At 47.8% G+C, this 17,493-nt stretch overlaps 1 protein-coding gene across 2 annotated transcripts in view; it reads left to right on the top strand.

Moving 5' to 3' along the window:
• Window positions 1-12,795: 12,795 nt before the first annotated feature.
• The window catches only part of UPP1 (uridine phosphorylase 1), a 28,447-nt gene continuing 23,749 nt past the window's right edge, over window positions 12,796-17,493 (top strand). The window contains exon 1 of one of the 2 annotated variants that reach the window (XM_019959652.2): window positions 12,796-12,917. Coding sequence is in view for 1 of the 2 variants with exons in the window: in XM_019959651.2 (XP_019815210.2) it covers window positions 13,185-13,328 (144 nt within the window). In the remaining variant the exon portion in view is untranslated. Of the gene's footprint in view, window positions 12,918-13,175; window positions 13,329-17,493 lie in introns of those variants that run through there. The other variant, XM_019959651.2, reaches the window with a different exon arrangement.

Below are 17,493 nucleotides of genomic sequence, written 5' to 3'. Positions count from 1 at the left end.
AGCCAATGGAGCTCCTCTGTCCATGGGATTCTTCAGGCAAGAATACTTGAGTGGGTAGCCATTCCCATCTCCAGGGGATCTTCCTGACCCAGGGATTGAACCTGTGTCTCCTGCATTGCAGGCAAATTCTTTTACCCCTGAGCCACTGAAGAAGCCCATAATGGTGGATACATGTTATTAAATATTTGTCAAAACTCATAGAAATGTACATTACTGGAAGTGAACCCTAATTTAAAACTGTGGACTCTAGTTGATTATGATGTGTTAATACACGTTTGTTAATTGTATCAAATGTACCATCTGGTGCAGGATGTCGCTTGTGGGGAAGGCTGTGCATGTCAGGAGGCATGGGATACACAAAACTCTCTACACTTGTCACTTGATTTTGCTATGAAACTAGAACTGCCCTAAATGTGGTGGAAGTACTCACTTCTCTCCTGCTCCCTTACAACCCACACAGAATGCTTCACTTCCCATACTTCTGGTCATAAACTGTGTGTTTATCCCCCAACAAGCAATTCTCTGCAACGGCAGGTGGTATCTTACAAATTAACTTAATTCTGACCCTATCTTATCTGGAAATAGTGTCAGATCCCACAGGTCAAGGGCTCAGTCCCACAGAACTGCCTGCCTCCAGCACCCACCCCATGCCCCCAAGCACAAGTCTAAGTTGTCACCTCTACTCTTGGTCAAACTGCTATAAATTGGGGCTCCCAGGATCCCCTCCTTACATTTGATAATTTCCTAGAATGGCTCACAGAACTCCAGGAAACCCATTTGTTATAAAAGAATGTGATAAAAGATACAGATAAGCATCCAGGTGGAAGAGATATACGAAGCAAGGTATGCATAGGGGAACACCAGAGTAGTCCTCTCTCTCTGGACATGTCAGCCTCCTAGCACCTCCATGTGTCCACCAACTTGGAGGATCTCTGGACCTGGTTCTTCAGGCACTTTTATGCAGGCTTCATCACTTAGGCCTTAACTCCATTTTCAACCTCCCTCCCCTATCTGGAGCATAGGAGGTGGGAGGGAAATGTTCAGCCATCTTCATAGCTTAATCATTCTGGTGACAAGTCCCATCCAGGAGTCATGTGGAAGTCAACCAGAATTGACTCATATAAGACACACAGATGGGAAAGGGAGAAATACATCTGTCTATTTGCAAATAACATGATTTTCTATGTAGGAATTTCCAAAGAGGAGAGTGAAAAAGCTGGCTTAAAACTCAACATTCAAAAAACTAAGATCATGGCATCTGGTCCCATAACTTCATGGCAAATAGAAGGGGAAAAGTGGAAACAGTGACAGAGTCACTGCAGTAGATGCTTGGTCCTTGGAGGAAAATCTATGACAAACCTAGACAGCATATTAAAAAGCAAAGACATCACTTTGCAAAAGTCCACATAGTCAAAGCTATGGTTTTGACAGTAGTCATGTATGGATTTAAGAATTGGACCATAAAGAAGGCTGAGTGCCAAAAAATTGAATGGTTTTGAACTGTGGTGCTAGAGAAGACTCTTGAGAATCCCTTCGACTGCAAGGATATCAAACGAGTCCATCTTAAAGGAAATCAACCCTGAATATTCATTGGAAGGACTGATGCTGAAGCGCCAATACTTTGGCCACCTGATGTGAACTGCTGACTCATTGGAAAAGACCCTGATGCTGGGAAAGATTGAGGGCAGGAGGAGAGGGGGGCAGCAGAGGATGAGATGTGTTAGATAGCATCACCAACTCAATGGACATGAATTTGAGGAAGCTCCAGGAGATAGTGGAGGACAGAGGAGCCTTGTGTGCTGCAGTCTGTGGGGTTGCAAAGAGTTGGATATGATTTATTGAGTAAACAATCACAACAACCTCCCAAAGGCCCTATCTCCTAACACATCATATTAGGGGTTAGAACTTCAACAGAGGAACTTGGGTGATGTAAACAGTCCCTAACACCAAGGGTGGGGAATTCTCACTAAATTGACTCATCAGGATTCCTGCTAAACCTGGAACGAGCAGGCCAAGCCCACAGTGGTGCCTGGTCAGGAGGAAGACTCAGGATCCTGACTTACTCCACCCAGTAGAAAAGCCTCTATGTGATTACAGTAATCATAACAGGCCAATGTTGACACATAGATGACCACAACTTCTATAGAGTAGGAAGCCCAAAATCCCTACACAGACATGACCAACCAGCTTCTGACAAAGAGGCTGAGGTTATTCAGTGCAGGAAATACAGCCTTCTCAACAAGTAGTACTGGAGCTCCACCAAAAATAACTCCAAAAATCAAAACCCAAAAAACTTCACCCAACCATCACATCTAAAAAGGGATCATAAACATGAGTTTTACCTTAAAACTGTAACATTTTTAGGAAAACAACAACAACAAAAGAGGAAATCCCCAGGATTTATGATGCAGCCAAGAGTTTTTAAGACTTGACAGCAAAAGCATGACCTGTAAAAGGGAAAATGGATAAAAATCCCATTAAAATTAAAAAAAAAAAAGCTGCCCTGTGAAATCTATACCAAGAGGGTAAACAGACAAGCTACAGACTTCGAGAAACTGTAAATGGTATCTCCAAGAGAACTTGTGTCTAGTACATACAAAGAACTCTCACAACTCAACATGAACAGGGAAAAGAAAAATAAAAACAAGCAATTTGAAAGTAAGGAAAAGACATGAACAACAATTTCAAAGAGGATACACATGAAAGACACTCAATACCATTAGCCACCAATAAATGCAAATTAAAACCACAATGAGATATCATGGCATGAGGATTAGAATGGCTGAAACAATGAAATGACATCAAGTACTGGTGAGGACTCAGAGAAACTTGACTTCACATCCACTGTTGGTGGAAATGTAAAATATTACAGCCACTCTGGAGAAGAGTCTGGCAGTTAAGAGTCTGGCAATTTCTTGGAAGATTAAATGTGCAATTATCATACAACTCAGAAGTCAGCCACTTGGCTTCTATCCCAGACGAATGAAAATTTATGTTCACACAAAAACCTGTACATTAAATTTCATGGCAGCTTTGTTCTTTATGGCTTAGAGCCAGAAATAACCTAGACGTCTTTCAGCAGGTAGATGGCTAAGCAGCTGGGGCAGATCCATGTCATGGAATGCTGCTTGGCGAAAGAAGGGAATCAACTACTGATACACGCAGTGTGGACAGATCTCTGGAGATTCTGCTAGATGGAAAACCTAGGTCCAAAGTTAGACACTCTATGGTGGTGGTGGTGATTTAGTCACTCAGTTGTGTCCAACTCTCTGCAGCCCCATGGACTGTAGCCCAGCAGGCTCCTCTGTCCATGGGATTTTCCAGACAAAAATACTGGACTGGGTTACCATTTCCTTCTCCAGGGGATCTTCCACACCAGGGATTGAACCTGTCTCTCCTGCATTGCAGGTGGATTCTTTACCAACTGAGCTACCAGGGAAGCCCCTGCTGTTGTTGTTGTTCAGTCCCTCAGTTCAGTTCAGTCACTCAGTCGTGTCCGATTCTTTGTGACCCCATGGACTGCAGCACACCAGGCCTCCTTGTCCATCACCAACTCCTGGAGTTTACTCAAACTCATGTCCATTGAGTCGGTGATGCCATCCAACCAGATCATCCTCTGTCATCCCCTTCTCCTCCCGCCTTCAATCCCTCCCAGCATCAGGGTCTTTTCCAATGAGTCACCTCTCCACATCAGGTGGCCAAAGTATTGGAGCTTCAGCTTCAACATCAGTCCTTCCAACGAACACTCAGGACTGATTTCCTTTAGGATGTACTGATTCAATCTCCTTGCAGTCCAAGGGACTCTCAAGAGTCTTCTCCAAAGCATCCAAAGTCTTCAAAAGCATCAGTTCTTTGGCTTTCAGCTTTGTTTATAGTCCAACTCTCACATCCATACATGACCACTGGAAAAACCATAGCCTTGACTAGATGGACCTTTGTTGGCAAAGTAATGTGTCTGCTTTTTAATATGCTGCCTAGGTTGGTCATAACTTTCCTTCCAAGGAGTAAGTGTCTTTTAATTTCATGGCTGCAATCACCATCTGCAGTGATTTGGGGACCCAAAAAATTAAAGTCTGCCACTGTTTCCACTGTTTCTCCACATATTTGCCATGAAGTGATGGGACTGGATACCATGATCTTTGTTTTCTGAATGTTGAGCTTTAAGCCAACTTTTTCACTCTCCTCTTTCACTTTCATCAAGAGGGTCTTTAGCTCTTCTTCACTTTCTGCCATAAGGGTGGTGTCATCTGCATATCTAAGGTTATTGATATTTCTCCCAGCAGTCTTGATTCCAGCTTGTGCTTCATCCAGCCCAGCATTTCTCATGATGTCCTCTGCATAAGTTAAAAAAGCAGGGTGACAATATACAGCCTTGATGGACTCCTTTTTCTATTTGGATCCAGTCTATTGTTCCATGTCCAGTTCTAACTGTTGCTTCCTGCCCTGCATATAGGTTTCTCAAGAGGCAGGTCAGGTGGTCTGGTATTCCCATCTCTTTCAGAATTTTCCACAGTTTATTGTGATCCACACAGTCAAAGGCTTTGGTATAATCAATAAAGCAGATTTTTTCCTGGAACTTTCTTGGTTTTTCAATGATCCAGCAGGTGTTGGCAATTTGATCTCTGGTTCCTCTGCCTTTTCTAAATCCATCTTGAACATCTGGAAGTTCACAGTTCACGTATTGTTGAAGCCTGGCTTGGAGAATTTTGAGCGTTACTTTACTAGCATGTGGAGAAGGCAATGGCACCCCACTCTAGTACTCTTGCCTGGAAAATCCCATGGATGGAAGAGCCTGGTAAGCTGGAGTCCATGGGGTCGCTAAGAGTCAGACATGACTGAGCAACTTCACGTTCACTTTTCACTTTCATGCATTGGAAAAAGAAATGGCAACCCACTCCAGTGTTCTTGCCTGGAGAATCCCAGGGATGGGGGAGTCTGGTGGGCTTCCGTCTATGGAGTTGCATAGAGCTGGACATGACTGAAGTGAGTTAGCAGCAGCAGCAGTTACTAGCATGTGAGATGAGTGCAATTGTGTGGTAGTTTGAGCATTCTTTGCCATGGCATTTCTTTGGAATTGGAATGAAAACTGACCTTTTCCAGTCCCGTGGCCACTGCTGAGTTTTCCAAATTTGCTGGCATATTGAGTGTAGCACTTTCACAGCATCATCTTTTAGGATTGGAAATAGCTCAACTGGAATTTCATCACCTCCACTAGCTTTGTTCATAGTGATTCTTCCTAAGGCCCACTTGACTTCACATTCCAGCATGTCTGGCTCTAGGTGAGTGATTAAGCCATCATGGTTATCTGGGACATTAAGATCTTTATCTGGGTCGTGAACATCTTTTTTGTACAGTTCTTCTGTGTATTCTTGCCACCACTTCTTAATATCTTCTGCTTCTGTTAGGTCCATACCATTTCTGTCCTTTATTGAGCCCATCTTTGCATGAAATGTTCCCTTGGTATCTCTAATTTTCTTGCAGAGATCTCTAGTCTTTCCCATTCTATTTTTTCCCTCTATTTCTTTGCACTGATCAATGAGGAAGGCTTTCTTTGCACTGATTACTAAACAAGGAAGCTTATCTCTCCTTGCTATTCTTTGGAACTCTGCATTCAAATGGGTATATCTTTCCTTTTCTCATTTGCTTTTTGCTTCTCTTGTTTTCACAGCTATTTTTAAGGCCTTCTCAGACAGCCATTTTGCTTTTTTGCATTTCTTTTTTTAAAATGACCAGTTTTAGCAATGAAGGACAGATCAGGGGATGCCCGGGTTTAGAAGTTGGTATGGGTGTAGGCTGTCAAACGGTGACATGGGGGTCTTTGGGTTATGAGATGTTCAGCAGCTTGACTATGCTGGTATCATGCACACAACAAAGTCGTACAGAACAAAAGAGTACAAAAAAGTTGAGAAATCTGAACCACATTGGGGGGGGCTCTGTTAATTTCATACTCTGGCTAAGATATCTACTACAGTTCTGCAAAATATTGCCATGAGGGGAATCTGGGTAAGGCTACAAGAGGCCCCTCTGTGTCATTCCTCTTTATTCACATACTGAAAGTGAAAGTGAAAGTTGCTCAGTTGTGTACGACTCTTTGTGACCCCATGGACTAAAGAGTCCATGGAATTCTCCAGGGCAGAATACTGGAGTGGGTAGCCTTTCCCTTCTCCAGGGGATCTTCCCAACCTAGGGATCAAAACCAGGTCTCCTGCATTGCAGGCGGCTTCCTTACCAGCTGAGCCATGAGAGGCTCAAAAACAACAAACATTTATCTCCCACAGTCCTGGAGACAGGACGTTCAGGACCAGAGCATCAGCAGACCCGGTGTCTGGTGAGGCCCCTTCCTGGTTTATAGCCGCCCATCTGCCCTGAGTCCTCACCTGGAGGAAGGGATGCGCATCTCCGTGTGTCTCCTCTGTGAGGGTACCAGCCTCATCATGGGAGCTCTACTCTCGTGACCTCATTGCCTCCCAAAGCCATCACTTTACAGTTAGGGTTTCAACGTGTATGTTTCCAGGGAGGTGGAATTTACACATTCAGACAATAATGGACATAGTAATGTACAATATCATCTTAATACGATTTCACAATTTTCTCAATAAAAATTCAGTTGAAAAACTGCAGTGGGCCCATGGGCTACAGTTTCAGGGCTAAGGCACTGGGAGGTGACTGAGGTCAGGGGCGACTCCTCAGAGATGATCTCGAAGTCGAGAACTAAGCCAGGAAAAGTTGCTCAGACAGGGTGAGTGTGCACTGAGTGGGCAGGAGCTTGGGGTGCCCACCAAGGACCTTCCTGTTTCCTCAGCTGAGAGGGTTATCTGTTGTAACTGGAAAGAACAGAATTGATTCCAAGTTAGGTCTGTTTCTCTTCTGTTAACATTTGCTTCTGTTGCTTTTGTTATTATTATCACTAAAAGGATGCTGTCTATAGGTGTCAGCATTGTAATGGCCCGCCTCAGGGAACCTGCCGTTCTGCTTGACTGCTAACCTAAAGTGTCCTTGTCCAGCTCACAGGGGGACATTTTGACCCTGCCCACCTGTGAATGGCTGCAGAAAAGAAGAAATGAACACATTCCCTCACCAATGCTGGCCAACCCAGGAGGTATTTTGCAAGACTTATGGCCTTTTTACTTTCTCACTTCCTCCTCCTCCCTGCTCTCTAAGAGAAACTGGCATCCAGACCCCATTAAGACAGTACTCTAGGGTGCTAGCTCGCCATCTTGGCAGGGGCCCAGCTTTCCGAATAAAGCTGTGTTCCTTGTCTCAACACTCTGAATTATCGGACTGCCATGTGGTGAGCAGACCGAGCTTGGACTCAGTAACACTGTGACAAACTAGGGCAAATTTCAAAAAGTCTCAAGTAAAAAGGTGACTGTGGGTACTGGGTGGTTCTGTGTGGTGGGTGAGGGATGCAGAGACATGTAATTTGACAGGAACCTGTTACTGACTCCAAGCTGGATCTGCTGGACACACACCAGGCCAATGAATAGGAGAGATGAGGTGCTGACGCAAGGAATATGACTTTATGCAGAGAGCTGGCTGACCAAGAAAATGGCAGTCGAATGTCTCAATATAACTATCTTGTCAGGGTCTGGATGTCTGGTTCTTTAATAGAGTCAGGGAGAGAGAAGCAAAGAGGAGCTAGTCAAAAGGCAGCAGAGACAGGGAGAGGCAGAGAGGAAGTAAAGTAAAAAGGGTCTTCCGTCTTGCAAAACATCTCTGGGAAGGGCCAGCCTTCGGAAGATCAGTCGCTCAGTCGTGTCCGACTCTTTGCGACCCCATGAATCGCAGCATGCCAGGCCTCCCTGTCCATCACCAACTCCCGGAGTTCACCCAGACTCACATCCATCGAGTCAGTGATGCCATCCAGCCATCTCATTCTCTGTCGTCCCCTTCTCCTCCCGCCTCCAATCCCTCCCAGCATCAGAGTCTTTTCCAATGAGTCAACTCTTCGCATGAGGTGGCCAAAGTACTGGAGTTTCAGTTTTAGCATCATTCCTTCTAAAGAAATCCCAGGGCTGATCTCCTTCAGAATGGACTGGTTGGATCTCCTTGCAGTCCAAGGGACTCTCAAGAGTCTTCTCCAACACCACAGTTCAAAAGCATCAATTCTTCGGCGCTCAGCCTTCTTCACAGTCCAACTCTCACATCCATACATGACCACAGGAAAAACCATAGCCTTGACTAGACGAACCTTTGTTGGCAAAGTAATGTCTCTGCTTTTGAATATGCTATCTACGTTGGTCATAACTTTCCTTCCAAGGAGTAAGCATCTTTTAATTTCATGGCTGCAGTCACCATCTGTAGTGATTTTGGAGCCCAGAAAAATAAAGTCTGACACTGTTTCCACTGTTTCCCCATCTATTTCCCATGAAGTGGTGGGACAGGATGCCATGATCTTCGTTTTCTGAATGTTGAGCTTTAAGCCAACTTTCTCACTCTCCACTTTCACTTTCATCAAGAGGCTTTTTAGTTCCTCTTCACTTTCTGCCATAAGGGTGGTGTCATCTGCATATCTGAGGTTATTGATATTTCTCCCGGCAATCTTGATTCCAGCTTGTCAACGAGGGACAGGGGAGATACAAAAGCCTGTTATGATTGGTAGGTTTGCTGCAGAGAGAAGCCAGTTCTGACTCCATGTTGAAAACTATTTCTTTAACTTGCCTTTCATTGCTCTTGTTCTCTTCTTTTTTTGTAACCATTCACAGGTGGACAGGGTCAGATTATCATTTTATGAGCTGAACAGACACTTTAGTCAGGCAGAGGGGCAGGGTCCTTTGAGGCAGGCCATTATGTACGATTATAATAACAAGAACAACGAAAGGCAAGTTAAAGAAATAGGAAATAGTTTTCAACATGGAGTCAGAACTGGCTTCTCTCTGCAGCAAACCTACCAATCATAACAGGCTTTTGTATCTCCCCTGTCCCTCGCTGACCCCTGCAGAACGGGCATTTTCCCATCTGAGGGATGACTTCAGAAAGTCACCAGTCAGCACACAGCACAGCCAAGGTCACCAGGGGAAAAGTCACTATGGATTGAGCACCAGTTAAAAAATTAACTGACTATTCCTGAGCGGCACAGTGAAGGATTTCTGTGTGAGACAATGGTTTAGAATGAGGTAGAAAGCGACGAGGACGAAGGCTCTGCAGGCAGAGCTGTGGGGATACTGCTGGGCCCTCTGCGCCTTTGGTGAGGTGTCCCAGAGGGGACATTCAGGCTGGTGGCCGGGGGCGGGGGCTGCTGCCCTTGGCTGTGCACCCCACACAGCACTTCCGCTAATGCCCCTTTTCAGCAGGGGGCACGAGCCTGTCAGCAGGCAGCATCAATTTGGGGACTGGGGGCGCTCTGATGTTTGGGTGGGTGAGTGGTCTTGTCACCTAGTCCAAGCTCGCTCTGTTAGGCACTAAGTAAAAGGTGCTCAGTTGTGTCCGACTCTCTGCAACCCCATGGATGATACAGTCCAGGGAATTCTCCAGGCCAGAATCCTGCAGTGGGTATCCTTTCCCTTCTCCAGGGGATCTTCCCAACTCAGAGATCGAATCCAGGTCTCCCGCATTGCAGGTAGATTCTTTACCAGATGAGACACCAGGGAAGCCCAAGACTACTGGAGTGGGTAGTCTATCCCTTCTCCAGGGGATTGTCCCGACCCAGGAATCAAACCAGGGTGTCCTGAATTGCAGGTGGATTCTTTACCAGTTGAGACACCAGGGAATCCCCACAGGGCAGCCGATTAACTGAGAGACAAGATGCTGAGGCAAGGAATAGGACTTTATTCGGAAAGCTGGCTGACCAAGAAGATGGCAAACAAATGTCTGAAAATAACCATCTTATGGGGGGTCTGGAGGCCAGATTCTTTTTATAGAACAGAGAGGGAGAGGAGGTGAACAAATAAAGTAAAAAGGCCATTAAGTTTGCAAATATCTCCTGGAATGGCAAGCCCAGGAAAGGGATGTGTTGATTTCTTCCTTCCTCCCATCCACAGGTGGACAGCATCTGAAAAAAGGCATTTTAACAGTCAGGCAGAGGAGCAGGATTCTTGGTATGAGCAACCGTTATGTATGATTATAATAATAAAAGCAACAGAAAGCAAATCAGAAACAGTTCCAACCCAAATCAGGATTGGCTCATCCCTGCCACAGCCTGAGAACTCTGTGGGTGACACAGAGTTACCTGCCCCCTCCACTGTGTGCAGGGAGGGGGGCTCTTCTCCTCTGTTCTGTCTCATGAGCAATCAAACGCTGGCTGTGCCCCCCTATGTTGTTTCATGACCTCCTGATGGGGCTTGCCAGCTACTTGGAAAACACTGTTCTTTGGGGTTTCCACCTTCACTCAGTGAGGCATCCAGGGCAGCCCCGGGATGGACAGGGACTTGGGGAGTGGACCCAAGCAGCAGGAAGCCTCACTGAGTATCTCTGAAATACTATCAGGTTTAAGAGAATCCGGCTTTGGAATTAGTCTGGGGTTGCCCTTACTCCTTGGGAGAAAAGTTATGACCAACCTAGATAGCATATTGAAAAGCAGAGACGTTACTTTGCCAACAAAGGTCCATCTAGTCAAGGCTATGGTTTTTCCAGTGGTCATGTATGGATGTGAGAGTTGGATTGTGAAGAAAGCTGAACGCCAAAGAATTGATGCCTTTGAACTGTGGTGTTGGAGAAGACTCTTGAGAGTCCCTTGGACTGCAAGGAGATCCAACCAGTCCATTCTAAATGAGATCCGTCCTGGGTGTTCTTTGGAAGGAATGATGCTAAAGCTGAAACTCCAGTACTTTGGCCACCTCATGCGAAGAGTTGACTCATTGGAAAAGACTCTGATGCTGGGAGGGATTGGGGGCAGGAAGAGAAGGGGATGACAGAGAATGAGATAGCTGGATGGCATCACTGACTCGATGGACGTGAGTCTGAGTGAACTCTGGGAGTTGGTGATGGACAGGGAGGCCTGGTGTGCTGTGCTTCATGGGGTCGCAAAGAGTCGGACATGACTGAGCGACTGAACTGAACTGGGCTTCCCTGGTGGCTCAGATGGTAAAGAATCTGTCTGCAATGTAGGAGACCTGGGTTTGATCCCTGAGTCAGGAAGGTCTCCTGGAGAAAAAAGTGGCAACACACTCCAGTATTCTTGCCTGGAGAATTCCCATGGATGGAGGAGCCTGGCAGGCTACAGTCCACGGGATCGTAGAGTCAGACACATGCATGACTGAATAACTAACACTGCTTTAACCTTTGGTGAGCCCGACTGAGGGTGTGTCACACTTGGTGTGGTCTGCCCTTCTAAGGAAGACAGATTCTGCAGAATCAGGAGGAGTTCTCTGAAGGCGTCCAAGTGGGTGGGGTGGACTGGGATGGTGACTGCTGGCTGTCCTTAGCTTTGCTGGCTGTAGGGGCAGCGCTGGAGCTGGTCGGGGTGTTGCAGAGAAGCCAATTCTGACTCCATGTTGGAAACATTTTTAGACTTGCTTTAAGTTGCTTTTGTTATTATAATTATACACAATAGCCTGCCTCTGAGGACCCTGCACTTCTGCCAGACTGTAAATTAAAGTGTCCTTGTTCAGCCCATAGAAATAATCTGTCCCCGCCCACCTGTGAATAACTTCAACAAAAAGAAAAGATTAACATACCCCTTTCAAAGGCTCTCATTTCTGGAGATGTTTTACAAGACTGAAGACCCTTTCACTTTACTTCCCCACTGCCTCTTCCTCTCTGCTCTGCCTTTTGACTTCAGATTCTGATTGCTTCTCTCACAGGCTCTGTAAAAGAACCTGGCATCTAAGCCCCCACAAAATGGTTATTTGGAGACGTGAGTTGGCCATCTTCTTGGTCAGTCTGCTTTGGCTTTCCAAATAAAGTCCTATTCCTTGCCTCAACACCTCCTCTCTCATTGGCCTGTCCTGCAGCAAGCAGAGTGTGAGCTTGGACTCAGGAAACAGGCTTGACTGGGTTCATCTGTATGTTTTAGAAATGGCTGGAGACAACTTGTTTCCAGGTGTCACATTTACCAGGTTCTAACTTAACAGAAGGAAAGTTATGACCAACCTAGATAGTATATTGAAAAGCAGAGATACTACTTTGCCAACAAAGGTCCGTCTAGTCAAGGCTATGGTGTTTCCAGTGGTCATGTATGGATGTGAGAGTTGGACTATGAAGAAAGCTGAGCGCTGAAGAATTGATGCTTTTGAACTGTGGTATTGGAGAAGACTCTTGAGAGTCCCTTGGACTGCAAGGAGATCCAACCAGTCCATCCTAAAGGAGCTCAGCCCTGGGATTTCTTTGGAAGGACTGATGGTAAAGCTGAAACTCCAATACTTTGGCCACCTCAGGTGAAAAGTTAACTCACTGGAAAAGACCCTGATGCTGGGAGGGATTGGGGTCAGGAGAAGAACGGGATGACAGAGGATGAGATGGCTGGATGGCATCACTGACTCGATGGACATGAGTTTGAGTGAACTCCGGGAGTTGGTGATGGACAGGGAGGCCTGGTGTGCTGTGCTTCATGGGGTCGCAAAGAGTCGGACACGACTGAGCGACTGAACTGAACTGAACAGATTGTTAAGTCCTTGGTGTTTGGTTTTCTGGCTCAAGTGCAGCCTGTTGGAAAGAAAAGGACTTCATCTCGCAGGGATAGCAGGCCACTGAGTGCACTCCCCAGAGGCCTGGGGCTCCTGGGGGGGCGGGGCGGTGGGGTGCCTCTCAGGTCCCCTAGTGACAGGACTGGCAGGACCGCCTGCCCTGGCTGGAGGCCGGGAGGCAGTTCCGCTGCCTCAGCCGGTGGCTCTGAATGAATGAGTCATTTCCTCCCGCCCTCCCGGGCGCTACTAGGACCAGGCGAGTCCCAGAGTGAACCCGGGCCAGAGAGACCCAGGGGACCACCTTTGGCCTGTGGGGCCCACTCTCATCCCCAGCCCAACGCTAGCTCCACACCGGTAACTCTGGCACTCGCCCCAGACAATCCGCCTGCCCCACGCTTGCACTCGGGGTGGGTTCCCGCAGATACCCTGGCTCCGGCCGGAGCGGTGACCTCGGGGGGTCACCTCTGTCCCCTAAGTCTCTGCTGTCAGGAGGGGAAGAAGCCGCAGGGAGGTGTCGTGGGCGGGACGAGTGGCTTAATGAGTAAGCGGTTGGTCTCCGGTCACTCGCCGTCGCCCGCTGCGCAGCAGGAAACCCGCCGGGGGTGGGGCGGGGGCGCCGGGATGGGAGGAGCTGCGGGCCGGCGGGCGGGGACCCCCGGGAGGCCTGACTCCACCAGCTCCCCAGTACCTCCCGGCACAGGTCGGGCAGTCTCTGCGCGGGGAGCCTCGGTGGCCGGAGTCCAGTTTTCGGGAATCACCCTGCCGGTAAGGCGACTCGGTGCGAGGACGCAGGGCCATCGGCGGGGAGGGTGCGCGGGTACGATGTGCCGGGAGAGCGCACGGGGAGCGAGTGCGCGGAGCGAGCGCGGGGAGGGCGTGCTCCGAGGGTGTGCGGGGAGGATGCCCCGGGAGGAGGTGCGGGGAGACCGTGCGGGGAGACCGTGCGAGGAGGACGTGACAGGAGGGTGTGCGGGGAGGGCGCGCGCAGAGGAAGTGCGGGGAGGATGTTCCGGGAAGGTGTGCTGAGAGAGCGCGCGCGGAGGACGTGACAGGAGGGTGTGCGGGGAGGGCGCGCGCGGAGAATGTGACAGGAGGGTGTGCGGGGAGGGCGCGCGCGGAGAATGTGACAGGAAGGTGTGCGGGGAGGATGCTCCGGGAGGATGTGCGGGGAGGACGTGACGGGAGAGCGCGCGGGGAGGACGTGACGGGAAAGTGTGCGGGGAGGATGTGCGGGATGGAGGGCGCTCATCTTTGCCTCCGCCGTTGGGGTGTCGGGGCTCCGCCAAGATGCTGGGTCCACCCGGTGCATGAGATGCGCAGTCCAAACCGAACGAGATAGGTCCCGGGACACCTGGAGCGTCCCCTTCTCGCGAGGGGACGACGTTTTGGAGAAAGACTGTTACCAGACCTTCAGAGTTAAAATGAACCCAAGTGTGTGCGTTGAGCCAACAGATTGTCACAGCATAAAATACTGGCGTCAAGGTGTCCGGCAGGTCAAAAGAGAAAACTTCACAGTTAAAGTACCTGACAAATATGATTTGCACCGGGGAGCGGGTCTGTTTGCCGCTCTTGAAAGCGGCCGGTTGCTTTTAAGACGGGCGTGTGGGGGCGCCTCCCCAGCTCTGGGGTCTGGGCGTGTCCAGGTAAGTCAGAGTCCCCGCCCGCAGCCTTCTCCTACCCGCTCTTTCCCAGCCCTGGCCGTCTTTCGCTTTCTTCGCCAGAGGTCGGCTCTGCCCTGGGCAGTTCCCGGCTGATGGTGACTTGCAGAGAAACCCCCTCTGAAATCCAGGCTGGAATGGGGCCATATCCTGTTAGCTGGCTCCAGGCGTAGTGACTCTGCGCTCTGAACTCTTCGGCTGTTTTCCGTCCTCCCGGCTGCCTCTCCGTCCCCTTGCCCTGGTCTCCCTTCGCAAGTCTTACCCCGCCTTGCTGTGTTTCCGGGTCAGAGACCTTTGATTCCATTCATTGGCTGTGACCCTGGCTTTTAAAAGATTTGCACTTTCCCTGAATAGAAAGAACCATCGCCCAGTGGGTTTCCCACCCTGCCAACCCCTCCCAGGACTGCCTTGCCTTTCTCTCGGGCTGCCTGACTCTTAGCAGAGGGCCCCCTCTCCCACTTCTGGGTCAATTCCACCCCCCTCCTCCGGCCCCACCTTTCAGAGGCCAAACTGACCTTTTAGTTGTCTTTCTGCATTCGCTTGAAGACTGCAGACTAATTCAAACAGGTTTATCAGACATGAATTATATTTTTTATTCCAGTACTCTCAACTCTGGTAGGCATTGAAGTAGCACTTTAGTTGAAACAAAGTAGTTATTCTTTACATTGGCTTTTGTCCAAGTGAACTTTCTCATTGTCCTAAAATTAAAAATTTTTTTTAAACAGAACAAATATACAACAAGAAAGTGAAACTTTCAGTTTTTCTGCTTCCTAAAGATAAAGGGCTTCCCTCATAGCTCAGTCAGTAAAGAATGCAATGCAGGAGACCTGGGTTTGATCCCTGGGTCCGGAAGATCCTCTGGAGAAGGAAATGGCAATCCACTCCAGTACTCTTGCCTGGAAAATCCCATGGACAGAGGAGCCTGATGGGCTACAGTCCATGGAGCCACAAGAGTCAGACACGACTTAGCAACTAAACCATGAAAGACAAACCCTGAACATCTTTCTTGTCTCCCCTCCCTCCTTCCTCTCATATACACACACATTTGCTTTTGAAATATGTTCATTCAAAAAAAATATATAAACGTTTACACACTAATCTATATGCCCAAAGTAATCCGCCTGTCTGAGTTGGATTAAATAGGTTAAAACTAAAATAAAACAGAACAACAACAAACACAAAACAAGAAAACCAAAACCAGCTGCCAGCTGGAGGGCTTTTTGATTTTGCAAGTTGGATTTAGCAGAGCTAGAGTGAGGACCCAGTTAAGGAAGTGGTGCTGGTGGTTTAGTCGCTAAGTCGTGTCTGACTCTTGCAACCCCATGGACTGTAGCCCACCAGGCCCCTCTGTCCATGGGATTCTCCAGGCAAGAATACTGGAGTGGGTTGCTATTTCTTTCTCCAGGGGATCTTCCCGACCCAGGAATAGAACCTAGATCTCCTGCACTGCAGGCAGATTCTTTACCAACTGATCTGAGGGAAGCCCCTGTAAGGAAGGGGTGGGGTCAAACTAGGTTACATCCTGTCTCACAGAAGAACAACAGGCAGTGGAGAAATGGAAACACTCTCTGGACAGCCCTCAGTTAGGAACCAGAGTGTGAATTTCAGAACCTTTGCATTCTCTGCACTGATGGTTGGCAAGAAGGTGACTGATAGCCTCCTGTATCTCATGTGGAAATGTTGCCAAGCTCTTGGCTCCCACTCCACCAATGCTGAATAGAAAGATGGAGACAGTTTGGAGGAAATAGAAGTGACTTTATTCCCGTTTGCTGGGCAAGGGGGAGAACATAGCAGGCTAGCACCTCAAGTACTATGCCCCGCTTCTAGCGGAACCGAGAGACTTTAGAGCCTGGGTCTCGTCGTCTAGGATAGATGATAAGGCTCACAGTGATGAAGGTCTTGCCTTCTTGCATTACTTCAAAACAGTCACAGCTGGCAACAGGCTGCCTGGTAATTGGGTCCATTTGTCTCTGGGTTATGAGCTTCCCTGGTGGCTCAGCTGGTAAAGAATCTGCCAACAATGTGGGAGACCTGGGTTCAATTCCTGGGTTGGGAAGACCCCTTGTAGAAACGGAAAGGCTACCCACTCCAGTATTCTGGCCTGGAGAATTCCATGGACTGTATATTCCAGTTAGTCAGTCATTCAGTTCAGTCACTCAATCATGTCTGACTCTTTGCGACCCCATGGACTACAGCACACAAGGCCTCCCTATCCATCACCAACTCCTGGAGTTTACTCAAACTCATGTCCATCGAGTCGGTGATGCCATCCAGCCATCTCATCCTCTGTTGTTCCCTCCTCCTCCTGCCCTCAATCTTTCCCAGCATAAGGGTCTTTTCCAACCAGTCAGTTATTTGCATCAGCTAGCCAAAATATTGGAGTTTTCAGCTTCAGCATCAGTCCTTCCAATGAATATTCAGGACTGAGCTCCTTTAGGACTGACTGGTTGGATCTCCTTGCAGTCCAAGGGACTCTCAAGAGTCTTCTCCAACACCACAGTTCAAAAGCATCAATTCATCAGCGCTCAGCTTTCCTTATAGTCCAACATTCACATCCATACATGACCACTGGGAAAACCATAGCTTTGACTAGATGGACCTTTGTCGGCAAAGTAATGTGTCTGCTTTTTAATATGCTGCCTAGATTGGTCATAACTTTTCTTCCAAGGAGCAAGCATCTTTTAATTTCATGACTGCAGTGATTTTGGAGCCCAAGAAAATAAAGTCTCTCATTGTTTCCCCATCTATTTGCCATGAAGTGATGGGACCTAATGTCATGATCTTAGTTTTTTGAATGTTGAGTTTTAAGACAACTTTTTCACTTGGTTTTTTCACTTTCATCAAGAGGCTCTTTAGTTCTTTGATTTCTTCCATAAGGGTGGTATCATCCACATATCTGAGGTTATTGATGTTTCTCCCAGCAATCTTGATTCCAGCTTGTGCTTCACCCAACCCAGCATTTCTCATGATGTCTTCTGCATATTAGTTAAACAAGCAGGTGACAATATACAGCCTTGACAGACTCCTTTACCAATTTGGAACCAGTCTGTTGTTCCATGTCCAGTTCTAACTGTTGCTTCCGGACCTGCATACAGATTTCTCAGGAGGCTGGTTAGGTGGTCTGGTATTCCTGTCTCTAAGGCTTTGGCATAGTCAATAAAGTAGAAGTAGATGTTTTTCTGGAATTCTCTTGCTTTTTCGATAATCCAACTGATGTTGGCAATTTGATTTGTGGTTCCTCTGCCTTTTCTAAATCCAGCTTGAACATCTGG

This window comes from Bos indicus, chromosome 4 (assembly GCF_029378745.1).
Source record: "Bos indicus isolate NIAB-ARS_2022 breed Sahiwal x Tharparkar chromosome 4, NIAB-ARS_B.indTharparkar_mat_pri_1.0, whole genome shotgun sequence".
NCBI classification, from domain to species: domain Eukaryota; kingdom Metazoa; phylum Chordata; class Mammalia; order Artiodactyla; family Bovidae; genus Bos; species Bos indicus.
This window is presented reverse-complemented; position numbering and strand designations above follow the sequence as displayed.